General features: G+C 35.7%; 2 protein-coding genes across 2 annotated transcripts; both read right to left on the reverse strand.

Annotated features, from left to right (window-relative positions):
* Positions 1 to 1,121: 1,121 nt before the first annotated feature.
* Positions 1,122 to 2,432, reverse strand: LOC149422621 (uncharacterized). The gene has a single exon (XM_089633609.1). The coding sequence runs from the start codon at positions 2,430 to 2,432 to the stop codon at positions 1,122 to 1,124; it is 1,311 nt and encodes a 436-aa protein (XP_089489735.1).
* LOC149422622 (uncharacterized) lies at positions 2,433 to 3,826 on the reverse strand. The gene is made up of 2 exons (XM_089633612.1): positions 3,396 to 3,826; positions 2,433 to 3,294 (listed from the first exon to the last, which is right to left on the reverse strand). Exons 1-2 carry the CDS (start codon positions 3,824 to 3,826, stop codon positions 2,433 to 2,435), a joined length of 1,293 nt encoding a protein of 430 aa, XP_089489738.1.
* Positions 3,827 to 20,532: the final 16,706 nt, after the last annotated feature.

Below are 20,532 nucleotides of genomic sequence, written 5' to 3' on the forward strand. Positions count from 1 at the left end.
ACTGGATTGATGGATTCAGCATTATTATTTACTATGTATTGTAAACGTTGCCAATACCCATTTAGCACGATGAGTACATCAATATTTTGTCATTAATAAAACAACCTCGTTTTATTAACTTTATTAATTAGAAAATACATTGTATTAAAAAATATGTTTTTGTATTAAACAGCTATCTCTATTTTAAATGTCTTTTTTACTGTGATTTATGGAGCTATGAAAAGTCTCTTCGACTCTTAAAAGATACGACACAGTAATTAATTAATTTATTATTTATTCCGAAATGTGGGGAGGTAAGTGCAATTAATACCTCACATCCTATAAATTACAAACAAACACAGGATCATTTTTTTTTTGAAACGCTGTATTCCTGGTTATTATTAATTTTAATTAGTCATTACATTTTGGACACCATATTATTTTAAATTAATGTTTTTTGACGAAGTGGTTCACTTTTGTAAGATAATGAACCACATCGTCAAAAACGAAGATAATTTAAATTTTCCGCACCCTGGTTGTACGGGACCAAGTTAGTGAAGACCGCACAAATACTGCAAATTCAATAGGGCACCGGCACACATTGACACCTTGATCTGAGAGTTTTTGCAGGGGCAGTAGGAAAACATTAAATTAAACAAGTATTACTTTCCCGAGTACACTCGGATGAGAAGTGACTGTTTGTACCAGTTACTTCTCTATTTATTAGACAAAATTATACATTAAATTTTACACATGTTCAATGAGAGTAATTAGCGATCAACCTTATCTCTTCACTGCGTTGAACAAAACAAAACATTAGTTTTTAAATGGATGGTGGCGCCGAAAATCCATTAATATTAACTATAGCAGTCGCACATTAAGGATGTGGGATAAGCATTGAGGCGTGGAATAATATTATAATATCATATTTATTTTGACGCAGATATCTTAATGGTTTTATCAAAAATATTAAGGACATCGTAAAAACTTGTGATCTTGTTATCTCATAATGACTTTGGCTCTGTACGTCCGATATACTCCCCACGGTGCAGTCTCTGCTGCGCCCAGCTACTCCGTCGGGCGTGTTCTGTTTCATCCCAGCGTCTCGTGTTTGCAGTTGATGTCATCGCAAGGGGTTTCGGCTAGGCAGGTGTTGTCGTGCTGGTGATTGGATGGGCTGGTGTTGTTGAAGCAGGTAGTATGACGGCGATTTTAATGGCCGGTCTAACATATATTCCGGAACTTGTCTGGTTACGGGCTGTCCTGACTTGTCTGTCGGCGGCGGGCACGGCTTCAAGGACGCGGCCACGCGGCCAGCTGTTCCGTGGCAGCGTGGAGTCCATAATGACCACCAGGTCATCCTTCTTAATGGGTGTGACCGGGTTGTGCCATTTTTGCCGAGCTGCCATGGTGGGAAGGTATTCTAGAAGCCACCGCCTCCAGAATATGTCTGCAAGTTGCTGGCCGATACGCCACTGGCGGCGAAGGCATATTTTCTCTTCCTTTTTGCCAAACATGGACAAGAGGGGACGCTTTCCAGCCGACCCTAGAAGAAAGTGGTTGGGGGTCAAAGGCTCTTCGTCGCGTGGGTCAACTGATATGTGAGTGAGTGGTCTGTTTTTCACTGTGAATTCAGCCTCTGCCAGGGCCGTGAGTAAGGTTTCTTTTCTAGGTGCCCGTCCCTTAAGTGCGGTGCTCAGGGCTCTTTTTACTGACCGTACAAGCCTCTCCCAAGCTCCCCCCATGTGGGGCGTCATTGGAGGTATGAAATGCCACTCAATGCCTTGGGTGGCTATGGCATCAAGCATTCTGGCATCGTGGCCCAATGATATCAGAGCATCTCTCATCTCTGCATCGGCTCCATGAAAATTTGTTCCGTTGTCGGAGTACATGGCTGCGGGTTGTCCCCTTCGCGTAGTCATCCGCTGTATGGCCATGATGGCTGAGTCTGCAGTCAGTGAGGCGGCCAGTTCTATGTGAATGGCGCGGGTCGAGAGACAAGTGAAGATGGCTCCATATCGTTTTTCCCGATATCTGACAACCGTGATCTCCATAGGCCCGAAGTAGTCGAGCCCGCAATGTGTAAATGGGCGAATGTTATGCATCAGTCGAGGTGGTGGTAGCGCCCCCATTAGTGGTGGAGAGGGTTTGCTTCTCCTTATGTGGCAGGTGGGGCAGGCGTGTGCTATCTTCCTGCTTGTAGTACGCAGACGCAGTACAAAGAAATCGCCCCGCACCTCTGCGACCGTTTTCTCTGTGCTGGGATGGTCCGCCTTCTGGTGGTAGTGGCGAATCAGGAGCTGAGTGTACGGGTGGTCTCCATCCAGGATGACGGGAGTCCGTGCTACACACTTTGTTTTTGCTAGAGCTCGCAGCCGGGTACCCATCCGCAGGGCGCCGTCTTGTCCGAAGAAAGGGTTTAATGGGTTCAGACGACAACCAGTCGGCAGCATTTAGCCGTGCTTGAGGGTGGTCATGTCAGTATTGCAGGCGTCCTCCTGAGACCTTTTTATCCATCTGTCTTCCGCCTCCTTGATCTCCTCCGCTCGCAGTGAGCCCCCTACAGATTTGTTAACTTTCATTCGACATTGTTTCACAAAGCAGAGAACCCACGCTGTTGCACGGATCAGCCGTTGCCATGAGGAGAATCTCTCTATGGATGGTAATGCTTCCCTTGCAGTTGATAGAAGGCCGATGTAGTAAGGCTTGACCTCTAGTGTCTGGTCGTCGGGCCTTTTGACAGGTGCACGCTCTTTTGGCCACGCACTCTCAGGTAAAATGATAAAGGCCGGGCCAGTAAACCACCTTCCTTTGGGTGATAGGTCGGGCACATCTGAATCCCTTGTACCGATGTCAGCGGGATTGAGCTTGGTTGGCACCCATCTCCAGTCGAGTATGTTGGATAACTCATCTATTTCACCCAGTCTGTTTGCCACGAAGGCAGAGTACGTACGTGGGTCAGTTTGTAACCAGCACAATACGGTTGCAGAGTCTGTCCAGAAGTACGTTTGGGATAAACGGGCCTGGCTTTCCTTGTGGATGGTCTGGGCTAGTCTTGCCGCGATGAGTCCGGCTTGTAACTCAAGGCGGGGAATGAAGAGGGGCGTCAGTGACGCCACTTTGCATTTACTGGCCAGAAATGTCGCCTGTAGGGCTCCATTTACTTCTTCGATGTAATAGGCGACAGCGCAGCAGGCTTGTTCTGACGCATCGCAGAAGAGATGTAGGGTAACGTTGCTCTGCTTGAGATGGAGGCAGCGTCTCGGAACTGAATTGCTGTGTGTATTCAACAGGCTCAGCCATTTGGGTACACCTCTGTGTATGTTCAGGGGTAATGGGGTTGTTCCAGCCTATACTCGAGCGCCACACGGCCTGCAGCAGTATCTTCGACCGGATTGTAAGGCAGGAAATGAAACCTACTGGGTTTTTTCGTGGGTCGCGTGGCCACTATTGGGGTGATCGCCTCTTGGAATGAGTACAGGAAGTTATCAGTGAATGGGTCCCAAACTAGTCCGAGCACTCGTTCTGTCTCCGTACCTCCACCACTGATCCGCACTATGGAACTGGCCCGGTCTTCTGTGGGAACACCGGCTATGGCAGCTGGACTGTTAGATGCCCAGCTCGTTAGGTGGAATCCTCCTTTCGCGAGGAGGGTGCTCACACCGTGGACGAGTGAGGCAGCCTCCTGACAACTGTCTACCGCATCTAGGTAGTCATCCATGTAGAATTTAGAACGAATGGCTGCTGCGACAGTCGGGTTCTCATGTTCGTATTCCCCGGCTACCTTGTTCCAGACAAACTGGGCGCTGTTCGGTGAACAAGTGGCTCCGAATATCATAGATGACATCTGGTAAGTATCAGGTTCGTGATGGTTCGGTAATTTCCAGTGGTAGAGTTGGGAAAGCTGATATTCAAGAAGTCTTGGCCGAGAAACAATCAAAGGTCTCGAAGGAACAGCAACTGAAGATCTCTAGAAATGTCTCTGAAGTTTTCAGAGCCGTTTTTCAGCTGCTGTTGTAGCTCGAAACCATGCGCGCTGATTTGGCGATAGTGACCGCCCAACTTAAAATGGCGGAAATTAAAATTTGTCATTAAAAAGACGAAAAAAATTACCTGGAACAGAAAATAATTCAGCTGAAATCTGACCTCGGACCCGTGATGCGAAGAGTAGCTGAAGCAACGGAGGCTAGCTTGTCATTTTCTGATATTGTCCGAAAGCAGTCAAATGTTGCTGACCAACCCCCACCAATTACCCAATCAGGACATCGCGTCGGAGCACCAAGGCCCGCCATCTGCATCTTCCCTACAAACGCAGATGCCACCGAGGATAGTGAAAAGACTAAAAAAATTATTCAAAAAATTATTCGGCCTTTTGAGTTGGGCATTCGCATTACCGGAGTTAGTAAGATCAGAAATAAAGGTGTCCTTTTTAACACAACTACCACAAGTGAGCAAGAAAAGTCGTTAAACGCACCGTGTTTTGAAAACTCAGGCACACTAAAGGCTCGACTTCCCACCAAGCGACTCCCGAGGCTAATATTTTTTAATGTACCGAGGGACCTTACGGACGTTGAATTCTTTAGGATCGCCCTTACGGGTATACCCAATGTTCACGACATCGAAGGAATAGCATCAACCTGCAAGCTGAGTCACCTGGCCGGCGCTCGCTCTGAAACCACCTGTTATCGGGTTTATGAGATGCCCGCTACAATACGAAAACTGCTGGTGAAACAGGAGAAAGTGTTCGGCAATTGGACTGTGTGCCGTGTCAGAGACTCTATTGGACTAACCGTATGTACTAAGTGCCAAATGATAGGACACTCATATAAGTACTGCAGAGACACTCTTAGATGTGGACACTGTGCTGAAGAGAACCACACCAACGAATCCTAGATTTGGAAAGCCCGCTACGCTCTCGACTGGAGACAAGGTCAACTGCCCGGCCTACAAAGCTGCACTGAAAAAGGACCTTGCTTCGATCGACTATGGCGTCTAATTATGTTGAAGAAGATGATAAGGTAGAATTCGATAATACTAATGATTTCCAGGATTGGCTAAATGTTCACAGTAACTATAGTATGGAAAATATTAATATTGTTCAGTTGAATATTAGATCGATTTATAAATACTGGAATACTTTGAATGTCTATTTAAATTCTTGTTGGAAACATATTCATGCGTTAATGCTATGTGAAACGGCTATAACATCAGAGCTAGTCTGTCTGTATAATATTCCTGGATTTAAATGTTACAATTATTGCCGAAGTAAAAAATCGGGTGGAGGTATATTGTTGTACGTCCGAGATGAACTCACATTTCAACAGAAGTCAATAGAAAAAAACCATTTTGAATTAGTGTGCTTGGCTCAATGACACTTCCAAACAAGATTATTTTAAACATCATAGCAATATACCGCCCCCCCAACTCCAACAAACTTCAATTTCTTAATGAAATATCTTCCATTCTGTCTAATATAAAACCCAAAGAAAATATTGTACTTATAGGAGATGTTAACCTAGATCTTTTAAATTATCAAAACCCACTTATTATGTCTTATGAAAATATAATGTCTGATAATTATTTAACAAAATGCATTTGTAACGTAACTAGGGAAGCGGTTCTAGCAGGAAAAGTTACTCGTTTCTGTTTAGACCACATATTTGTACGTTTTAATAGCGGATGTCAACAAAGCAAAACTCTTTCTTCATCTGTATGTAATAATATTAACATAGCGGATCATTTTTTAACTGCAGTCAATATTAAATATATTGAAAGGAAAAAAGTCGTAGAACACGGGGAAAAAATATCGTTTTTATCCCAAAACAAAATTGACAAAAATATTTATAATTTTAAGTGGCATACCTTGCTTGAGGAACAAGATTGCAATATGTTATACACTAAAATTAAAATTAATTTTCAGGATTTGTATGAACAAAGTAAAATCGTTATGTTTTATAAACCCAAAAAAGACCCCTCGCATTAAAACCTTGGATAACTTTTAATATATTAGAAAACATTAAAAAAAAGATTTACTGTACAGAAAGTGGAAAAATACTCCTACCAATAAATTCTTTGAATTAGAATATAAAATTTACAGAAATAAGGTAACAAAAGAAATCATTAAATGTAAGTCTACCTTTTTTAACAATAAATTTAAAAATTATTTCGGAAATACCAAAAAAACTTGGGATGAAGTAAATAAAATGTTAGGACGCAAGTCTAAAAGTAGTTGTGACGAAATAATCTCAAAATATATGTTAAACACGCATAATGAAGAAACCGTAGCAAATAATTTTGTTGAATATTTTACGAGCAGTGTAAGCTCTATGATACATAAATGTGATTATATAGCTTCGACCGTCAGACCGACAGAAGTTCAACATAGTATGTACCTACCAAGAGCTACCTGCGAAGAAATTAATATCATTGTTAGCAAACTAAACAATTCAAAGTCACCAGGGATTGACAACATTCGAATGTTTGACATTAAGAAATATATTCATATTTTAGGGCCTGTTATAACTCACTTTATCAATATAATTTTTAAAAAAGCAGTGATTCCAGATGAACTTAAAAGTAGTATCACTAGACCGATTTACAAAGGCGGCAAACATACAGATGTACAAAATTATAGGCCAATTAGCATATTTCCAGCCCTAGAAAAAATACTTGAAAAATAAATTTCTACAAAACTTAACAAATATTTAGAATCCTTCTCCTTGCTAGATCCCAACCAGTATGGTTTTCAAAAGAAAAAAAATACGGAAATGTTGTTTCAGGAATTTTCAAATCACGTAAATCATGAATTAAATTTTAAAAAAATGAGTTGGTTTTATTCATAGATAACTCCAAGGCGTTTGATACTATTGATAAAAATAAACTTTTAGAAACAATGGATGCAATAGGAATACGAGGAAAGCTACTAGTTTTGTTAAAAAAATTACTATCGGATTGAAAAATAACAGTAAAAATTCTAAAAAAATTTTGCAAAATTAAATATATTTCAACAGGTGTTGCACAGGGGTCAATTTTAAGGCCAACCCTGTATATTTTATACGTCTCAATTATGAGTTAATTGTTTTCCTTCGTTAAACATTTTATGTACGCAGACGATACGGCACTCGTAATATCACACGAGTATTTGATTACTGCAATGAACCTTATGCAGCTTGATTTTATTGCTCTCCTAAAATGGTCTCATGACGCGGGTCTCATAATAAATGCCAAAAAAACCAAAATTATGCACATAAGATCACCTTCGTTATATACACATACTTTTGACTGCTTACAAGAAATGTTGCACAGCCCTATTCATGTGAAACCATTGATTTTGTCAAAAATTATGTATATTTGGGTGTGACTATTGACTGCCACATGAAATATGATGTACACATTACTAATGTTTGTAAACGTCTACGGTCTATTGAGGGTAGAATTTATAAAATAAAATATTTTGTGCCTATAAGTACTTTAAAATTAATCTACCTATCTCTGGCTGAATCCACAATTCGTTATGGAATCACTTCTTGGGGACATTCTTGTAAAACTAATACAAGTTATATCCAAACAGTACAAAACTCCCTTGCAAAATTGTTAATCTATAAATATACCAATGCACACAGAAGCTACACTAAATTAATATACAAGTCTCTGAATGTTTTACTTGTTAGAGAATTATTGTTTTATAATATTGTAAGTCAACATCTTATATTGTCTGATTCCTTGTATAGGGAAAGAGTTTTCCATAAACACAATACAAGATTCACCCAAAATGAAAGATTGGTGGTCCCGAAATGTACCAATAAATACGGTGAAAGAACCCTAAACTTTATTGTACCCAGAATATTTAATAAACTACCAATGACAATTAAAAATATAAACGTTTTTACAGCCAAAGTCAAATATAATCTAAGGAAATGGCTATAAGATATTGAGGATCTATATTGATGCACTTCTGAAGACCTTGTTTTCCTAATTGGAATTAACATTCTAGGGAAATGGAAAATCACTATAAATTTGTATTATGTATATTAAAACCATAAAAGTACTTGTTGATTATATTCATTTGTTCAAATTAAATTCATTTGTGCTTGTGTTGTTATATGAGGATTATACTGCTTCTTACATATTTATACTCTAATTTAACCAACTTATCATTTATTGTTAATTTATCATCAACATTATACATACCTACATACCATTGAACCATGTTATTGCAAAAATCTTGTCTTTATTTACCTGCTGAAAAACTACATGAGTAGTTAAGCAGGTTTGAATGTTAATAAAAAAATTTAAAAAATTGAAAAAAAAAGTCACAAAATCTGCAAAATGTTGCATTTCCTGAAAAATCATCATTCTTATGGGCGCTATTTGGAGACTTAGGTTCGAAATAGAAAAGCAATTTTTTCAAGCTCCATGGTACGAGAAGTGCTGAAATTTTGAAAGAGTAATCAGAATCATGGTCAAAACCGATATCAGTAACAAAATCTGCATACACATTCATTTCTGGTAAAATGATCTTTTTAATGGCGCTAATTTGAGACTTGGGTTCGAAATTGAAAAGCAATTTTTTCAAGCTCTTTGGTACGAAAAGGACTAAGATTTAAAAATCGTGATCAAAATCATGGTCCAAACCGAAATCAGTCCCAAAATCCGAAAAAAGTTGCATTTCTGGAAAAATCATCATTCTTATGGGCGCTAATTTAAAACATGTGTTCGAAATTAAAAAGCAAATATTTCAAGCTCTATGGTACAAAAAGGGCTGAAATTTTGAAAAAGTGATCAGAATCATGGTCCAAACCGATATCAGTCACAAAATCTGCATACACATGCATTTCTGGTGAAATCATCTTTTTAATGGCGCTAATTTGAAACTTGGGTTTGAAATTAAAAAGCAATTTTTTCAAGCTCTATGGTACGAAAACATCTAAGATTTAAAAATCGTGATCAAAATCATGGTCCAAACCGAAATCTGTCCATAAATCCGCAAAAAATGCATTTCTGGAAAAATCATCATTCTTATGGGCGCTAATTTAGGACTTGGGTTCGAAATTAAAAAGCAAATATTTCAAGCTCTAGGGTACGAAAAGGACTGAAAATTTGAAATAGTGATCAGGATCATGTTCCAAACCGAAATCAGTCCAGAAATCCGCAAAAAGTTGCGGTTCTGGAAAAATCATCATTCTTATGGGCGCTAATTTGAGACTTGGGTTCGAAATTAAAAAGCAATTTTTTCAAGCTCTATGGTACAAAACGGGCTATTATTTTTAAATCGTGATCAGAATCACCTTAAAACCTAAATCAGTCTCAAAATCTGCAAGAAGTTGCATTTCCTGAAAAATCATCATTCTTATGGGCGCAATTTGGAGACGTGGGTTCGAAATTAAAAAAGCAATTTTTTCATGCTATATTGTACGAAAAAGGCTGGAATTTTGATAAAGTGATAGGAATTTAGTCCAAGCCGATATTAGTCACAAAATCTGCATACACATGAATTTCTGGTAAAATCATCTTATAAATTGCGGTAATTTGAGACTTGGGTTTGAAATTAAAAATAATATTTTCAAGTCCTATGAAACGAAAAGGGCTGAAAGTTTGAAATCGTGATCAGAATCATGATGCTCTATGGTACGAAAAAGCTGAAATTTTGATATACTAATCAAAATTATGGTCCAAGCCGATATAAGTCACAAAATCTGCAAAATGTTGCATTTCCTGAAAAATCATCTTATGGGCGCTATTTGGAGACTTGGGTTTGAAACTAAAAAGGAATTTTTTCAAGCTCTATGGTACAAAACAGGCAATAATTTTTATTTAATGATCAGAATCATCTCCACAACTTGAATCAGTCACTAAATCCGAAAAAAGTTGCATTTCTGAAAAAATCATCTTTCTTATGGGCGCTAATTTGAGACTTGGGTTCGAAATTAAAAAGCAAATTTTTCAAGCTCTATGGTAATAAACGGGCAATAATTTTTTATATAGTGATAAGAATCATCTCCACAACTTGAATCTGTCACTAAATCTGCAAAAAGTTGCATTTCTGAAAAGATCATCATCATTTTATGGGCGCTAATTTGAGACTTGGGTTCGACATTAAAAAAATATTATTTCAAGGTCTATGGTACGAAAGGTGCTGAAATTTTAAAATCGTGATCAGAATCATGGTCCAAATCGAAATCAGTCACAAAATCCGCCAAAGATTGCATTTCTGAAAAAATCATCATTCTTATGAGCGCTAATTTGAGACTTGGGTTCGAAATTAAAATGCAATTTTTTCAAGCTCAATGGTACAAAACGGGCTATATTTTTTATATCGTGATCAGAATCATCTTCACACCTAAAATCAGTCACAAAATCCGCAAAAAGTTGCATTTCTAAAAAATCATCATTCTGATGGGCGCTAATTTGTGACTTGGGTTCGACATTAAAAAGCAATTATTTCAAGGTCTATGGTACGAAAAGTGCTGAAATTTTAAAATCGTGATCAGAATCATGGTCCAAATCGAAATCAGTCAGTAAAATCCGCAAAAAGTTGCATTTCTGAAAAGATCATCATCATTTTATGGGCGCTAATTTGAGACTTGGGTTCGACATTAAAAAAATATTATTTCAAGGTCTATGGTACGAAAGGTGCTGAAATTTTAAAATCGTGATCAGAATCATGGTCCAAATCGAAATCAGTCACAAAATCCGCAAAAAGTTGCATTTCTGAAAAAATCATCATTCTTATGGGCGCCAATTTGAGACTTGGGTTCGACATTAAAAAAAAATTATTTCAAGGTCTATGGTACGAAAAGTGCTGAAATTTTAAAATCGTGATCAGAATCATGGTCCAAATCGAAATCAGTCACAAAATCCGCAAAAAGTTGCATTTCTGAAAAAATCATCATTCTTATGGGCGCCAATTTGAGACTTGGGTTCGAAATTCAAAAGCAAATTTTTCAAGCTCTATGGTAAAAAACGGGCTTGAATTTTAATGTAATTATCAAAATCATCTTCCAAACCTAAATCAGTCACAGAATTTTCTTTCTTGAAAAAAAATCATTCTTGTGGTCGGTATTTGGAGACTTGGGTTCGAAACTAAAAAGGAATTTTTTCAAACTCTATGGTACAAGAGTGGCAGAAATTTAAAATCGTGATCAGAATCATCGTCCAAACCTAAATTTGTCAAAAAATCTACAAAATTTTACATTTCCTGAAAAATCATCATTCTTATTGGCGTTATTTGGAGAGTTGGGTTCAAAATTTAAAAGCAATTATTTCAAGTTCTATGGTATAAAACGGACTAAAATTTTGAAATCATCAATAGAATCATCGTCCAAACCGATATCAGTCACAAAATCTGCAAAATGTTGCATTTCCTGAAAAATCATCATTCTTATGGGCGCTAATTTGAGACTTGGGTTCGAAATTAAAATGCAATTTTTTCAAGCTCTTTGGTAATAAACGGGCTTTAATTTTGATATCGTGATCAGAATCATCTAAACAACTTAAATCAGTCACAAAATTCGAAAAAAGTTGCATTTCTGAAAAGATCATCATCATTTTATGGGCGCTAATTTGAGACCTGTGTTCGACATTAAAAAAAAATTATTTCAAGGTCTATGGTACGAAAAGTGCTGAAATTTTAGAATCGTGATCAAAATCATGGTCCAAATCGAAATCAGTCACAAAATCTGCATAAAGTTGCATTTCTGAAAAAATCATCATTCTTATTGGCGTTATTTGGAGAGTTGGGTTCAAAATTTAAAAGCAATTATTTCAAGTTCTATGGTATAAAACGGACTAAAATTTTGAAATCATCAATAGAATCATCGTCCAAACCGATATCAGTCACAAAATCTGCAAAATGTTGCATTTCCTGAAAAATCATCATTCTTATGGGCGCTAATTTGAGACTTGGGTTCGAAATTAAAAAGCAATTTTTTCAAGCTCTATGGTAAAAAACGGGCTTTTATTATTATATCGTAATCAGAACCAACGTCCACACCTAAATCAGTCACAAAATCTGCAAAATGTAGCATTTCTGAAAAAATCATCATTCTTATTGGCGCTTATTTGAGACATGGGTTCGAAATTCAAAAGCAATTTTTTTAAGCTCTATGGTACAAAACGGGCTTGTATATTTATATCGCGATCAGAATCATCTTCCAAACCTAAATCAGTCACAAAATCTGCAAAATGTAGCATTTCTGAAAAAGTCATCATTCTTATTGGCGCTTATTTGAGACCTGGGTTCGAAATTAAAAAGCATTTTTTTAAGCTCTATGGTACGAAACGGGCTTGTATATTTATATCGCGATCAGAATCATCTTCCAAACCTAAACCAGTCACAAAATCTGCAAAATGTAGCATTTCTGAAAAAGTCATCATTCTTATTGGCGCTTATTTGAGACCTGGGTTCGAAATTAAAAAGCAATTTTTTCAAGCTCTATGGTAAAAAACGGGCTTTTATTATTATATCGTAATCAAAACCAAAGTCCACACCTAAATCAGTCACAAAATCTGCAAAATGTAGCATTTCTGAAAAAATCATCATTCTTATTGGCGCTTATTTGAGACATGGGTTCGAAATTCAAAAGCAATTTTTTTAAGCTCTATGGTACAAAACGGGCTTGTATATTTATATCGCGAACAGAATCATCTTCCAAACCTAAATCAGTCACAAAATCTGCAAAATGAAGCATTTCTGAAAAAATCATCATTCTTATTGGCGCTTATTTGAGACATGGGTTCGAAATTCAAAAGCAATTTTTTCTAGCTCTATGGTACAAAACGGGCTATAATTTTTATATCGTGGTCAGAATCATCTTCACAACTTAAATCAGTCACAAAATCCGCAAAAAAGTTGCATTTCTGAAAAAATCATCATCCTTATGCGCGCTAATTTGAGACTTGGGTTCGACATTAAAAAAAAATTATTTCAAGGTCTATGGTACGAAAAGTGCTCAAATTTTAAAATCGTGATCAGAATCATGGTCCAAATCGAATTAAGTCACAAAATCTGCTAAAAGTTGCATTTCTGAAAAAAATCATCATTTTATGGGCGCTAATTTGAGACTTGGGTTCGAAATTAAAAAGCAATTTTTTCAAGCTCTATGGTACAAAACAGGCAATAATTTTTATTTAATGATCAGAATCATCTCCACAACTTGAATCAGTCACTAAATCCGCAAAAAGTTGCATTTCTGAAAAAATCATCATTCTTATGGGCGCTAATTTGGGACTTGGGTTCGAAATTAAAATGCAATTTTTACAAGCTCAATGGTACAAAACGGGCTTTATTTTTTATATCGTGATCAGAATCATCTTCATAACTAAAATCAGTCAGATATCAGTCACAAAATCCGCAAAAAGTTGTATTTCCTGAAAAATCATCTTATAGGCGCTATTTGGAGACTTGGGTTCGAAACTAAAAAGGATTTTTTTCAAGCTCTATGGTACGAAAGTGGCTGAAATTTAAACATCGTGATCAGAATCATAGTCCAAATCGAAATTAGTCACAAAATCCGCAAAAAGTTGCATTTCTGAAAAAATCATCATTCTTATGGGCGCCAATTTGAGACTTTGGTTCGAAATTCAAAAGCAAATTTTTCAAGCTCTATGGTAAAAAACGGGCTTAAATTTTAATATAATTATCAAAATCGTCTTCCAAACCTAAATCAGTCACAGAATTTTCTTTCTTGAAAAATAATCATTCTTGTGGTCGGTATTTGGAGACTTGGGTTCGAAACTAAAAAGGAATTTTTTCAAGCTCTATAGTACGAGAGTGGCTGAAATTTAAAATCGTGATCAGAATCATCGTCCAAACCTAAATCAGTCAAAAAATCTACAAAATTTTGCAATTCCTGAAAAATCATCATTCTTATTGGCGTTATTTGGAGAGTTGGGTTCAAAATTTAAAAGCAATTATTTCAAGCTCTATGGTATAAAACGGACTAAAATTTTGAAATCATCAATAGAATCATCGTCCAAACCGATATCAGTCACAAAATCTGCAAAATGTTGCATTTCCTGAAAAATCATCATTCTTATGGGCGCTAATTTGAGACTTGGGTTCGAAATTAAAAAGCAATTTTTTCAAGCTCTATGGTACAAAACGGGCTTAAATTATTATATCTTAATCAGAATCAACGTCCACAACTAAATCAGTCACAAAATCTGCAAAATGTAGCATTTTAAAAAAATCTTAATCCGCAAAAAGTTGCATTTCTGAAAAAATCATCATTCTTATGGGCGCTTATTTGAGCCATGGGTTCGAAATTCAAAAGCAATTTTTTTAAGCTCTATAGGACAAAACGGGCTTGTATATTTATATCGCGATAAGAATCATCTTCCAAACCTAAATCAGTCACAAAATCTGCAAAATGTAGCATTTCTGAAAAAATCATCATTCTTATTGGCGCTATCATCATCATTCTATATTTGGTACAAAACAGGCAATAATTTTTATTTAATGATCAGAATCATCTCCACAACTTGAATCAGTCACTAAATCCGCAAAAAGTTGCATTTCTGAAAAAATCATCATTCTGATGGGCGCTGATTTGTGACTTGGGTTCGACATTAAAAAGCAATTATTTCAAGGTCTTTGGTACGAAAAGTGCTGAAATTTTAAAATCGTGATCAGAATCATAATCCAAATCGAAATCAGTCACAAAATCCGCAAAAAGTTGCATTTCTGAAAAAATCATCATTCTTATGGGCGCTAATTTGTGACTTGGGTTCGACATTAAAAAGCAATTATTTCAAGGTCTATGGTACGAAAAGTGCTGAAATTTTAAAATCGTGATCAGAATCATAATCCAAATCGAAATCAGTCACAAAATCCGCAAAAAGTTGCATTTCTGAAAAGATCATCATTTTATGGGCGCTAATTTGAGACTTGGGTTCGACAGTAAAAAAATATTATTTCAAGGTCTATGGTACGAAAAGTGCTGAAATTTTAAAATCGTGATCAGAATCATGGTCCAAATCGAAATCAGTCACAAAATCCGCAAAAAGTTTCATTTCTGAAAAAATCATGTTTTTATGGGCGCTAATTTGAGACTTGGGTTGGACATTAAAAAGTAATTATTTCAAGCTCTATGGTACGTAACGGACTAAAATTATGAAATCATCATCAGAATCATCGTCCAAACCGATATCAGTCACAAAATCTGCAAAATGTTGCATTTCCTGAAAAATCATCATTTTTATGGGCGCTAATTTGAGACTTGGGTTCGAAATTAAAAAGCAATATTTTCAAGCTCTATGGTACAAATCAGGCTTAATTTTTTAAATCGTGATCAGAACAATCATCAAAACCTAAATCAGTCACAAAATCCGCAAAAAGTTGCATTTCTGAAAAAATCATCATTTTATAGGCGCTAATTTGAGACTTGGGTTCAAAAATTCAAAAGCAATTTTTTCATGCTCTATGGACCAAAACTGACTCAAATTTTCATATCGTGATCAGAATCATATTCTTCACCTAAATCAGTCACAAAATCCGCAAAAAGTTGCATTTCTGAAAAAATCATCTTTCTTATGGGCGCTAATTTGAGACTTGGGTTCGAAATTAATAAGCAAATTTTTCAAGCTCTATGGTAATAAACGGGCAATAATTTTTTATATCGTGATCAGAATCATCTCCACAACTTGAATCTGTCACTAAATCTGCAAAAAGTTGCATTTCTGAAAAAATCATCATTCTTATGGGCGCTAATTTGAGACTTGGGTTCGACATTAAAAAAAAAATTATTTCAAGGTCTATGGTACGAAAAGTGCTGAAATTTCAAAATCGTGATCAGAATCATGGTCCAAATCGAAATCAGTCAGTAAAATCCGCAAAAAGTTGCATTTCTGAAAAGATCATCATCATTTTATGGGCGCTAATTTGAGACTTGGGTTCGACATTAAAAAGCAAATTTTTCAAGCTCTATGGTAATAAACGGGCAATAATTTTTTATATCGTGATCAGAATCATCTCCACAACTTGAATCTGTCACTAAATCTGCAAAAAGTTGCATTTCTGAAAAAATCATCATTCTTATGGGCGCTTATTTGAGCCATGGGTTCGAAATTCAAAAGTAAATTTTTTAAGCTCTATGGTACAAAACGGGCTTGTTTATTTATATCGCGATCAGAATCATCTTCCAAACCTAAATCAGTCACAAAATCTGCAAAATGTAGCATTTCTGAAAAAATCATCATTCTTATTGGCGCTTATTTGAGACCTGGGTTCGACATTAAAAAGCATTTTTTTCAAGCTCTATGGTACAAAACAGGCAATAATTTTTATTTCATGATCAGAATCATCTCCACAACTTGAATCAGTCACTAAATCCGCAAAAAGTTGCATTTCTGAAAAAATCATCATTCTTATGGGCGCTAATTTGGGACTTGGGTTCGAAATTAAAATGCAATTTTTACAAGCTCAATGGTACAAAACGGGCTTTATTTTTTATATTGTGATCAGAATCATCTTCATAACTAAAATCAGTCAGATATCAGTCACAAAATCCGCAAAAAGTTGTATTTCCTGAAAAATCATCTTATAGGCGCTATTTGGAGACTTGGGTTCGAAACTAAAAAGGATTTTTTTCAAGCTCTATGGTACGAAAGTGGCTGAAATTTAAACATCGTGATCAGAATCATAGTCCAAATCGAAATTAGTCACAAAATCCGCAAAAAGTTGCATTTCTGAAAAAATCATCATTCTTATGGGCGCCAATTTGAGACTTTGGTTCGAAATTCAAAAGCAAATTTTTCAAGCTCTATGGTAAAAAACGGGCTTAAATTTTAATATAATTATCAAAATCGTCTTCCAAACCTAAATCAGTCACAGAATTTTCTTTCTTGAAAAATAATCATTCTTGTGGTCGGTATTTGGAGACTTGGGTTCGAAACTAAAAAGGAATTTTTTCAAGCTCTATAGTACGAGAGTGGCTGAAATTTAAAATCGTGATCAGAATCATCGTCCAAACCTAAATCAGTCAAAAAATCTACAAAATTTTGCAATTCCTGAAAAATCATCATTCTTATTGGCGTTATTTGGAGAGTTGGGTTCAAAATTTAAAAGCAATTATTTCAAGCTCTATGGTATAAAACGGACTAAAATTTTGAAATCATCAATAGAATCATCGTCCAAACCGATATCAGTCACAAAATCTGCAAAATGTTGCATTTCCTGAAAAATCATCATTTTTATGGGCGCTAATTTGAGACTTGGGTTCGAAATTAAAAAGCAATATTTTCAAGCTCTATGGTACAAATCAGGCTTAATTTTTTAAATCGTGATCAGAACAATCATCAAAACCTAAATCAGTCACAAAATCCGCAAAAAGTTGCATTTCTGAAAAAATCATCATTTTATAGGCGCTAATTTGAGACTTGGGTTCAAAAATTCAAAAGCAATTTTTTCATGCTCTATGGACCAAAACTGACTCAAATTTTCATATCGTGATCAGAATCATATTCTTCACCTAAATCAGTCACAAAATCCGCAAAAAGTTGCATTTCTGAAAAAATCATCTTTCTTATGGGCGCTAATTTGAGACTTGGGTTCGAAATTAAAAAGCAAATTTTTCAAGCTCTATGGTAATAAACGGGCAATAATTTTTTATATCGTGATCAGAATCATCTCCACAACTTGAATCTGTCACTAAATCTGCAAAAAGTTGCATTTCTGAAAAAATCATCATTCTTATGGGCGCTAATTTGAGACTTGGGTTCGACATTAAAAAAAAATTATTTCAAGGTCTATGGTACGAAAAGTGCTGAAATTTCAAAATCGTGATCAGAATCATGGTCCAAATCGAAATCAGTCAGTAAAATCCGCAAAAAGTTGCATTTCTGAAAAGATCATCATCATTTTATGGGCGCTAATTTGAGACTTGGGTTCGACATTAAAAAGCAAATTTTTCAAGCTCTATGGTAATAAACGGGCAATAATTTTTTATATCGTGATCAGAATCATCTCCACAACTTGAATCTGTCACTAAATCTGCAAAAAGTTGCATTTCTGAAAAAATCATCATTCTTATGGGCGCTAATTTGAGACTTGGGTTCGACATTAAAAAAAAAATTATTTCAAGGTCTATGGTACGAAAAGTGCTGAAATTTCAAAATCGTGATCAGAATCATGGTCCAAATCGAAATCAGTCAGTAAAATCCGCAAAAAGTTGCATTTCTGAAAAGATCATCATCATTTTATGGGCGCTAATTTGAGACTTGGGTTCGACATTAAAAAAATATTATTTCAAGGTCTATGGTACGAAAGGTGCTGAAATTTTAAAATCGAGATCAGAATCATGGTCCAAATCGAAATCAGTCACAAAATCCGCAAAAAGTTGCATTTCTGAAAAAATCATCATTCTTATGGGCGCCAATTTGAGACTTGGGTTCGACATTAAAAAAAAATTATTTCAAGGTCTATGGTACGAAAAGTGCTGAAATTTTAAAATCGTGATCAGAATCATGGTCCAAATCGAAATCAGTCACAAAATCCGCAAAAAGTTTCATTTCTGAAAAAATCATCATTCTTATGGGCGCCAATTTGAGACTTGGGTTCGAAATTCAAAAGCAAATTTTTCAAGCTCTATGGTAAAAAACGGGCTTGAATTTTAATGTAATTATCAAAATCATCTTCCAAACCTAAATCAGTCACAGAATTTTCTTTCTTGAAAAATAATCATTCTTGTGGTCGGTATTTGGAGACTTGGGTTCGAAACTAAAAAGGAATTTTTTCAAGCTCTATAGTACGAGAGTGGCTGAAATTTAAAATCGTGATCAGAATCATCGTCCAAACCTAAATCAGTCAAAAAATCTACAAAATTTTGCAATTCCTGAAAAATCATCATTCTTATTGGCGTTATTTGGAGAGTTGGGTTCAAAATTTAAAAGCAATTATTTCAAGCTCTATGGTATAAAACGGACTACAATTTTGAAATCATCAATAGAATCATCGTCCAAACCGATATCAGTCACAAAATCTGCAAAATGTTGCATTTCCTGAAAAATCATCATTCTTATGGGCGCTAATTTGAGACTTGGGTTCGAAATTAAAAAGCAATTTTTTCAAGCTCTATGGTACAAAACGGGCTTAAATTATTATATCTTAATCAGAATCAACGTCCACAACTAAATCAGTCACAAAATCTGCAAAATGTAGCATTTTAAAAAAATCTTAATCCGCAAAAAGTTGCATTTCTGAAAAAATCATCATTCTTATGGGCGCTTATTTGAGCCATGGGTTCGAAATTCAAAAGCAATTTTTTTAAGCTCTATAGGACAAAACGGGCTTGTATATTTATATCGCGATAAGAATCATCTTCCAAACCTAAATCAGTCACAAAATCTGCAAAATGTAGCATTTCTGAAAAAATCATCATTCTTATTGGCGCTATCATCATCATTCTATATTTGGTACAAAACAGGCAATAATTTTTATTTAATGATCAGAATCATCTCCACAACTTGAATCAGTCACTAAATCCGCAAAAAGTTGCATTTCTGAAAAAATCATCATTCTGATGGGCGCTGATTTGTGACTTGGGTTCGACATTAAAAAGCAATTATTTCAAGGAAAAGTACGAAAAGTGCTGAAATTTTAAAATCGTGATCAGAATCATAATCCAAATCGAAATCAGTCACAAAATCCGCAAAAAGTTGCATTTCTGAAAAAATCATCATTCTTATGGGCGCTAATTTGTGACTTGGGTTCGACATTAAAAAGCAATTATTTCAAGGTCTATGGTACGAAAAGTGCTGAAATTTTAAAATCGTGATCAGAATCATGGTCCAAATCGAAATCAGTCACAAAATCCGCAAAAAGTTTCATTTCTGAAAAAATCATCTTTTTATGGGCGCTAATTTGAGACTTGGGTTGGACATTAAAAAGTAATTATTTCAAGCTCTATGGTACGTAACGGACTAAAATTATGAAATCATCATCAGAATCATCGTCCAAACCGATATCAGTCACAAAATCTGCAAAATGTTGCATTTCCTGAAAAATCATCATTTTTATGGGCGCTAATTTGAGACTTGGGTTCGAAATTAAAAAGCAATATTTTCAAGCTCTATGGTACAAATCAGGCTTAATTTTTTAAATCGTGATCAGAACAATCATCAAAACCTAAATCAGTCACAAAATCCGCAAAAAGTTGCATTTCTGAAAAAATCATCATTTTATAGGCGCTAATTTGAGACTTGGGTTCAAAAATTCAAAAGCAATTTTTTCATGCTCTATGGACCAAAACTGACTCAAATTTTCATATCGTGATCAGAATCATATTCTTCACCTAAATCAGTCACACAATCCGCAAAAAGTTGCATTTCTGAAAAAATCATCTTTCTTATGGGCGCTAATTTGAGACTTGGGTTCGAAATTAAAAAGCAAATTTTTCAAGCTCTATGGTAATAAACGGGCAATAATTTTTTATATCGTGATCAGAATCATCTCCACAACTTGAATCTGTCACTAAATCTGCAAAAAGTTGCATTTCTGAAAAAATCATCATTCTTATGGGCGCTTATTTGAGCCATGGGTTCGAAATTCAAAAGTAA

Source organism: Hesperophylax consimilis, chromosome 7 (genome assembly GCF_061612785.1).
Source record: "Hesperophylax consimilis isolate HC1 chromosome 7, BYU_Hcon_1.0, whole genome shotgun sequence".
In the NCBI taxonomy this organism is placed as follows: Eukaryota; Metazoa; Arthropoda; class Insecta; order Trichoptera; family Limnephilidae; genus Hesperophylax; species Hesperophylax consimilis.